Source organism: Poecile atricapillus, chromosome 16 (genome assembly GCF_030490865.1).
Source record: "Poecile atricapillus isolate bPoeAtr1 chromosome 16, bPoeAtr1.hap1, whole genome shotgun sequence".
NCBI classification, from domain to species: Eukaryota; Metazoa; Chordata; class Aves; order Passeriformes; family Paridae; genus Poecile; species Poecile atricapillus.
The window spans coordinates 466,191-474,508 of NC_081264.1; the positions used below are offsets into that span (position 1 = coordinate 466,191).

At 52.0% G+C, this 8,318-nt stretch overlaps 1 protein-coding gene across 2 annotated transcripts; it reads right to left on the reverse strand.

The window, feature by feature from the left end:
• Positions 1–3,357: 3,357 nt before the first annotated feature.
• Positions 3,358–7,863, reverse strand: RAN (RAN, member RAS oncogene family). 2 transcript variants are annotated; one of them, XM_058851213.1, is made up of 7 exons: positions 7,728–7,863; positions 6,916–6,958; positions 5,942–6,026; positions 5,723–5,848; positions 4,585–4,772; positions 3,896–4,066; positions 3,358–3,790 (listed from the first exon to the last, which is right to left on the reverse strand). In XM_058851213.1, exons 2-7 carry the CDS (start codon positions 6,949–6,951, stop codon positions 3,746–3,748), a joined length of 651 nt encoding a protein of 216 aa, XP_058707196.1. In that variant the 5' UTR covers positions 6,952–6,958; positions 7,728–7,863; the 3' UTR covers positions 3,358–3,745. The 2 variants fall into 2 exon arrangements, with proteins under 2 accessions (XP_058707196.1, XP_058707197.1); XM_058851214.1 differs by lacking the exon at positions 7,728–7,863 and adding an exon at positions 7,544–7,562.
• Positions 7,864–8,318: the final 455 nt, after the last annotated feature.

The window sequence follows — 8,318 nt, forward strand, 5'->3', positions numbered from 1 at the left end:
ACTCTGCACCGGGGACAGATCAACACAAGGAACCTTTCATTATTGACCTGATTTGCTGCCTTTGGCTCAACACCTCGTTCAGAGCCTTGAGTGGCTGCGTCCCGAAAGGTCCCGGTGCCTCGGAGTAAAATCAGTCACAGGAGGAGGGACACTGGGTGAAGTTTTCTTCTCAGATGTTACAGATCACCACAGCCTTGAAGAGCTTCCTGTTTATGACTGTTTTACAGTTGGTTTTCAGTCCTTGCTAATAAAGTCAATTCAGAAATAGGCAACTCTGAGCAAACCACAATTGCCTCCTAGAAACCTGAACTATATTAATAGCATTCAGTTTTGAATGCTTGCATTAAATATATTAAAACCATGAGTTTAGAGATAAGTTTGATCCACTAAAACTTCTGGCAATGTTAATATAAAGATGAAATTTTGTTTATAGTGCTCTTTGGGGAAACTTGTCATTCATACTCTCAACTTCTTTCCCCTCATGTAAGCAGAACAAGTAAGGGAACCTGATTGTTTTCAGGATCACAGCAAGACAGACATCAACTATTACTCTCCAAAATAAAATAAAAATCAAGGAACCTATTCCTGTACTGAGCCAGTGCCCTAATACAAACAGTGCCCCATTTCAGAACACCGCAATTTGGGGAAAATGTCTTTCACTGACTGAACTCTAACTTCACTCGTGGAGCTGGAAGATAATGACCCACACAATTAAAAGTATTTGCCCTGTACACCCCAATATGTAACCCCAGGAAGTTTAGGCTGTGCTAGAGCCTTGGTGTAAATAACAACCCTTGGGTGTCAATAACCAGACAAATACAGAGTTCTGGCTTGGGCTTGTCAGCAGGAGCTCCAGCCCATTACTGAAAGAGCTCCTGGACAGCACATCCACATCCTCCAGATCCCCAGCCCTGGCCAGGGGCAGGGGGAAGCAGGAGCTCCAGCGCATCCACATCCTCCAGATCCCCATTCCCCATTCCCAGCCTGGCCAGGGGGAAGCAGGAGCTCCAGCACATCCACATCCTCCAGATCCCCATTCCCAGCCTGGCCAGGGGCAGGGGGAAGCCGGAGCTCCAGCACATCCACATCCTCCAGATCCCCATTCCCCATTCCCAGCCTGGCCAGGGCCAGGGGGAAGCCAGAGCTCCAGCACATCCACATCCTCCAGATCCTCATTCCCTGTGCCCAGCCTGGCCAGGGGCAGGGGGAAGCCAGAGCTCCAGCACATCCACATCCTCCAGATCCCCAGCCCTGGCCAGGGGCAGGGGGAAGCAGGAGCTCCAGCACATCCACATCCTCCAGATCCCCATTCCCAGCCTGGCCAGGGGCAGGGGGAAGCCGGAGCTCCAGCACATCCACATCCTCCAGATCCTCATTCCCTGTGCCCAGCCTGGCCAGGGGCAGGGGGAAGCAGGAGCTCCAGCACATCCACATCCTCCAGATCCCCATTCCCCATTCCCAGCCTGGCCAGGGGCAGGGGGAAGCAGGAGCTCCAGCACATCCACATCCTCCAGATCCCCATTCCCTGTGCCCAGCCTGGCCAGGGGCAGGGGGAAGCAGGAGCTCCAGCACATCCACATCCTCCAGATCCCCATTCCCAGCCTGGCCAGGGGCAGGGGGAAGCAGGAGCTCCAGCACATCCACATCCTCCAGATCCTCATTCCCCATTCCCAGCCTGGCCAGGGGGAAGCAGGAGCTCCAGCAGTCCCATCCCTTCAGGGGTGCTCCCACGGCAGCCGGGGATGGGAACAGCCAAATTCCCCAGCTCAGTGCAAAACCCAACACAGCCAGAGCCAGGCTGTGAGTGAACACTCCCAGGCAGAGGAGGGAGCAGAGCAGCTCGCTCATCTGTAAAACGGTGCTGCCACTCCTGGCCTAAGAGGAGCAGAAAAGCGCTGCCAAAACTCGGGTGAGGAAGGGACCGGTACTGCCAGGGCAGGCAGAGCCGCCTTCAACCAAACCATGATTGTTGCAGGAAGGTGAGGGCAGACACTGATCCCAGCAGTCTGACTGTAACAGTTACACATCAGGAACTCGAACTGAGCACTCTGCATGTGTATTGAAGGCTCTCTGCATCATTTGAAATCAAGTATTAACAAGGACTAAAGGTAACAAACGCTGCAAGTGGGCTTTACTCCACTGCCAGAACATTGCAGCTGCTTCCAGCAGTGAGAGATGAAGACACGAGAGGCACCAAACCACACTCAGTAAAGCAGCAGCAGCCAAGCCAGGATTAACCACGACCTGCACAGGGAATTAGTAACACTACAGGTAAAGCCTACAACAAAGTTAGAGCGGGATTATGCAGCAGGAAGAGTCAATGAAACATTAAGTGGGAGTTTGTCCCCTTTCAAACACCAAGGGTGCAACATTCCTCATTTCCAGCCAGGAGCTTCAAGTCTAAAACATTCAGCTCAGCTTCTAAGTAACCAAAAACCAAAAAACAGGCCCAAGCCCCCAAGAATTCCAAAAATTAACTTAAAAATTACTCATTTTCAGCAATATTGCACAATAATCATCATCCAATTTTTGCTACCAGGCAGCTAAAGTAATTTATGTACACAAATATACAAGCTAAAAGGAATAAATGAAATGCTCCACTTTATTAAGAAACCAAAAATACAAAACTGAAGAGTTCAAGACTTCATGTACTCAAACACTACTGAAAAAAAATTCTAAACTTAAGTTTTGCTTACTAGCAGTACTAATATTGACCAAGATTCATCGCTACAAGGTAGTGTTAAAAGTTGACATTTTCCACCATTTGTGCTGTAATAAGCCAGTTTCAAATTAAGAACTTGGTGCAGTTACAGTAAAGTCTAATGTTTGAATGACTGTGGCTTCAGTTAAGATGCCATCAGGTCTAAGGAGCGCTTTAGCTCAAGCCACAGCAGTTTCTGCTCAGTGAATCTGGAGATGCTGAGGATTGTTTAGCCAGCGATAGCTCTGCTGCTGTTCATGCAAAGACAGCTCCAGTCACCAGCCGGGGTGGCACTCGCTGCTGGCTGCCAGGAGCACAGAGCTGGAGGTTCCTGTGGGAGGAGAACAGCGAGGAGCTGCAACTGATCAACATCCCCAGGGCTGGGAATGCTCCCCCAGGCACGGCCCAGCAGCGCTCAGCTCAGCTCAGTGAGCTCTGCCTGGTGCCTCAGCCCCGCACCTTCAGCTCTGTGCACCAGCAAAAAGGCAAAGGTTAACTGTTAGCTCCAAATCAGCAAGAGGAGCAGAATAGGAGAAGCAGGAAGGAAAACAGAATGAGAAATGCAGTAGTAGACAATCAAGTATAACCCTCAAATGAAGAACAGAAGACACTTTGAACAGTTTTCCTAACAATGCATGAAAGTTCACTTGCTTGGAGATACTTGAAATACAACTTTATTACCTAAACAAAAGAATGGGAATGACAGAAACAAGATTTTCCACTTAACACTCTGATGTGACTGCAGCAGTCTTATATTTGAAACTCAAAAGGGGAAGTAATTGCAGTCCAAAAAACAGCTAAATATGCAGGTCCAAAATATGAAGGTTTTTTGTTTTGGTTTTTTTTTTTCATTTTGTTTTGTATGTTTTTTTTTTTAAACTGCCACATTCACTCCGAAGCCCATTCATCTCTTTCAGCATCCCAAAGATTAAGCACATGTTCTGTTCAGCTAGATAATAAAGTGGCAAACACGCTGCACCACTGACATCACAGGACAGTTGCCTATAAAACTAGACTTCTGACGCTGGGCTCCAGCTTCGTCCCTCACAGGTCATCATCTTCATCTGGCAGTGCAGTGGTCTGAGCAATCTGCAACAAAGCAAGTTACACATCAGAACTGTTCTCCAGCCGTTTGTGCCCCGAGTGTGACACCTCTTACACAACTGCTTTGTCCCTGTGTCCTGTGCCACTGACCTGTAAGTCTTGCTCATACTGTGCTGCCAGTGCTGGGTCCATAACGACTTCAGGAGGTGCGAGCGCAGGCATGGCAACAAACTCCAAGTTGGGATCTCCAATTAGCTTCCTAGCAAGCCACAGGAAAGGCTTCTCAAAGTTGTAGTTACTCTTAGCTGAAATGTCATAATACTGAAAAAAGTACATATTAGACATTATTTGAAAAATCCTCCAATATTTAGGACATCTCAAGATTAAGACAGAATCAATTATTTTACCTTTTTTTGGACTGAATGACTTTTGTTTGCACATTTATAAGCAGTTATCATTTAAGTATCTAGAAACAGTTTCATGCCCAAACTATTAACTGAAAGGTTATCCAATCTCATCAAGGATAAAACTTTCAGAAGGCAACAGTGCATTTATCTTTCTCCTGGTATGTGACCTACTGTAGTCCAAATCCTGTCATGGGATGAGACTCTGAGCAGTTAAAGCCAAATGCTCAGAAATTCTTTAAGAACTCGGCACAGCTTCTGCTCCAGGCCAGTGATGATCATCCTTAACATCATCACTTCCCCCTCCCCTCAATTTTGGTTTGAAAAGCCAACAGATGTGAGGCTGCCTATAATGACAGAGGCAGAGCACCCAATCACCATCCAAAACCCAGCTGCACTCAGCAGAACCGACCAGCTGAACTCCTCCTGACTCACCTGGAGATTCTTCTTCCTATGAAACACAATGGATTTTGCCTTGACTTTTCTGTCCTTAATATCCACTTTGTTGCCACACAACACTATAGGGATATTTTCACATACTCGTACCAGATCTCTATGCCAGTTAGGTACATTCTTGTAGGTAACTCTTGATGTTACATCAAACATGATGATGGCACACTGAGCTGCAAGAGAACCAAAGTCAAGTTACACCAGGAGTAACCAACCACCTGCTTGCAACATGGGATAAAGAGGAACCCAGAGACACCCCACATGAGGGCTCGGCATCTGCATCAACTTTTCCATCTCAGCATCAAGTTCTGACAGCTGCTGTTGTGTTAACAGGGTCAATGTGAGCCCACAGAGCCAGGGCTGTGCCACCTCACATCTGTCCTGCCCCGTAAGGACCAGCTGCTTTTACTGACTCAGCTGTGCCAGAGGAACGCCGTGCTGCACCCTGTGAGAACGTACAAGGCTACAGAAGCCAACTGGGATTTGCCCAAATATTTGGCAGAATCAGCTAACACCTATTTAATTAATCTCAGACATGCTAATGAGGCTTCAAGGTAGGCTGAGAGCCTGTGGTCTGCATGTGAGGATGTCCTCATCCAGAGCAGTTTCTCAAGGAACTCAAGAATACTTTACAATAAGAGGACATAATAAGGATATACAGGTGAGTGAAGTAGCACAGGACAGATCTTTGCCAAGCAGAAGGAAGGAACACTGTCTGCACCTTTTCAGAAAGACAGACAGACTCTGGCATGGAGGTGTCCAACATCCTCATGGCATTGAAAATCTAAAGAGTTTCTGTGTTCCAAGCCTTTGCCTGAGCACAGCAAGGCAGACAAAAATCTGCAGCACACATTTCCCCCCTTAACCACCAAATAAATGTGTATCTGGTGGTAGTATCTGGTCATTAAAGGTGCACCACTTCTGTTAATACCAAAGCCCACACAAGTTATCCTGCTCCCACTTTAGCACACCTTGTGTGGCATTATCCTCTCCACATGAAGGGTTTGAAGACTTCTATGCCAGCTCATCACTGCAGCCACAATGACAGCTTCCAGTGTGGCCAGCACGAGCAGAATGAAGGACTGAGCTCTAAGAGGTACAGAACTGTCCCCCCACATCTTACCTTGGATGTAGTAGCCATCACGCAGGCCACCAAACTTCTCCTGGCCAGCTGTGTCCCATACATTAAATTTAATAGGGCCTCTGTTAGTATGGAACACCAGAGGATGAACTTCAACACCCAATGTTGCTGAGGAAATAACAAAAAGCAGTGCATTTAGCAAGTCATGGATTGTACTTCCATTTGTAAGATAGTAGAGCTCAAATGTTTCTTCAGACATACCTACATACTTCTTTTCAAATTCACCAGTCAAGTGACGCTTTACAAATGTTGTTTTCCCAGTGCCACCATCACCAACCAGAACAAGCTGCAGACAAAGGAAGAAAGTCAGAGCAATGCATTTTGAGACATTTTACAATCATTCTAGCACAGATATGACTTCTTACTACAAAGAGCTTAGCTTCTACATGGTGCTGTAAACAAAAGACAGAATTGCCCATGCAGCAGCTCCCTGTGCTGGGAGCCAATTTGTTGAGCCCATCCATGATGCTGTAACTCTGGTCAGTCTCATCCAGTCCTTGAAGGTAAGATCTTCACTGCACTGTGAATATGGTTCTACTAAACTTGTACAAGAGACTGAATGAAGAACGTTTAGGACTTTCAACCTGAATGAGACCAGATTTGGAAAGGAGATAACCAAAATATCCACTGGAGAAACCCACTGTTATCTTATAATTAAAAAACCCAACAAAACCAAAAACCCACCAACGTTTGCACCATGAACTAGAATACACAAGCAAAGTACTGCAGGAATCACAAGTAACGACCTTCAGGAAGCAGTCTTCAGAACTTCTGGCTGTTAAGATACCAAAAAACACCACCAACCACACAAAACACCAGAACATCCTCTTTTGAAACATTTGAACAATCAGCACATAACAGAAAGGAGGCTATTCTAACTCACTCTGAGCACTTTTTACAGTGCACTTCAGTTCTTACATTTAAAAGTCATTCTGTAGGCAAAGATTCATTAAAATGTATTAGTCTAAACTGCAAATAGAACAGATTGACGCAGTTTAACAGACTCTTTTTGTGTAAGTCGTATGCAGCACTGCAATACGTTACGCCATTAAAGAAAGACCAGAACTTCAAAACCAAACCCACCATCCACGTCGGCACTCGAGAGTCGCTCGTGTTACTTTTCCAGCGGAGGGAAAAAAAGCACCTCAAAGCCAAGCGGGGAAGCGGAGCCTTACCTTAAACTGCACTTGGGGCTCTCCTTGGGCGGCCATGCTGTGTCTGCGGGGGAAATGGCAGCGTGTGAGGAGCCGCGCGGGAGCGCCCGCCGGAAGGGGCCGTGTCCAGCCCGGCCGCTCCGGCCCGCCCGGGGCAGGCGGCGCCTCCCGCCCGCGTGTGGCGGCACCGCGCGCGGTAATGGCGGCGGCGCCTCCGCCCGCCCGCCCGCCCGCCCGGCCCCCGCGCCCGCCGGGCCCCGCCGCGCCCAGGCCGAGCGCGGCCTCCGCAGGGCGCCAGAGCCGCGGCCGGCCCGGCTCCCCTCTCCATCCGCGGAGAGTCCTCCCAGCCCGCCCGGAGCCAGCGCCCCGCCGCTCAATGGGCGCCGCTGCCCGGCCGGGAGAGTCCGCGGCGAGTCCTGCGGGGCTCCCGAGCGGGGCCCGCCCCGGCCGGGCCTCCCCACGCACCGGGCCGGGCGCGCTCCCCGCCATGAGCCACCATGACTGAGCAGCGCCGCCTCCCCCCGGCCCGGCCGCGGGAGCCCCGCTCGCGGCCCCTCACATCCCGCCCGCCCTTCCACCGCGGACGGAGCCGCGCACGGCCCCGGCCCTCCCGCCGCCCCGCTCCCAGCGGCGAAAATCCGCCACGCGCCTCGGCTCCCGCAGCCGCAACGCTCCCTCAGGCGCAGCCGCCCGCCACCGAGCCCAGCCCAGCCCAGCCCAGCCCGGCCGCGAGCTAGCGGTGACCGCCGCCCCCGCCGGGGGCGCTTCCCAGAGCGGCCCCGCGTGCCCCGATGGCGCCGGGAGCGGAGCCCGGGCCCGCACCGGGCCGCTACCTCAGCCGAGGCGTCTCCCGCTCGCTCGTTCCGTGCCGGGCGCAGGGAAAATGGCGGAAGCGCCGTTCAAATACCCGGACGGCGACGCCGCGCGGCCGCGGGAGGGGGCGGGGCCACGCGTCACGTGGTGCGCGGCGCGCGGGAGGCGGCGGGAGGCGGGGCCGGGCCGCGGCCGTGAGGGAGCGCGGCGGGCACCGGACAGCGGGAAACGGAGACCGGACAGTGGGCACCGGGCAGCGGACAGTGGGCACCGAACACCGGGCACCGAACACCGGGCAGCGGGCACCGGAGACCGGACAGCGGGAAACGGACAGTGGGCACCGAACACCGGACAGCGGGCACCGCACCGCACCGGACAGCGGGTACCGAACACCGGACAGCGGGCACCGGACAGCGGGAAACGGACAGTGGGCACCGGACAGCGGACAGCGGGCACCGGACAGCGGGAAACGGACAGTGGGCACCGGACAGCGGGCACCGCACCGCGGGCACCGGGCACCGGACAGCGGGTACCAAACACCGGACAGCGGGCACCGCACCGGACAGCGGGCACCGCACCGCACCGGACAGCGGGCACCGGACAGCGGGCAC

Excerpts from the sequence above, each read along its gene's own strand:
- RAN (XM_058851213.1), bottom strand. The coding sequence starts at position 6,951 with ATGGCCGCCCAAGGAGAGCCCCAAGTGCAGTTTAAG. Across the intron at positions 4,067-4,584 it reads ATAGGAAGAAGAATCTCCAG|TATTATGACATTTCAGCTAA; the intron begins GTGAGTCAGGAG and ends TACTTTTTTCAG. Across the intron at positions 3,791-3,895 it reads AGTATGAGCAAGACTTACAG|ATTGCTCAGACCACTGCACT; the intron begins GTCAGTGGCACA and ends GCTTTGTTGCAG.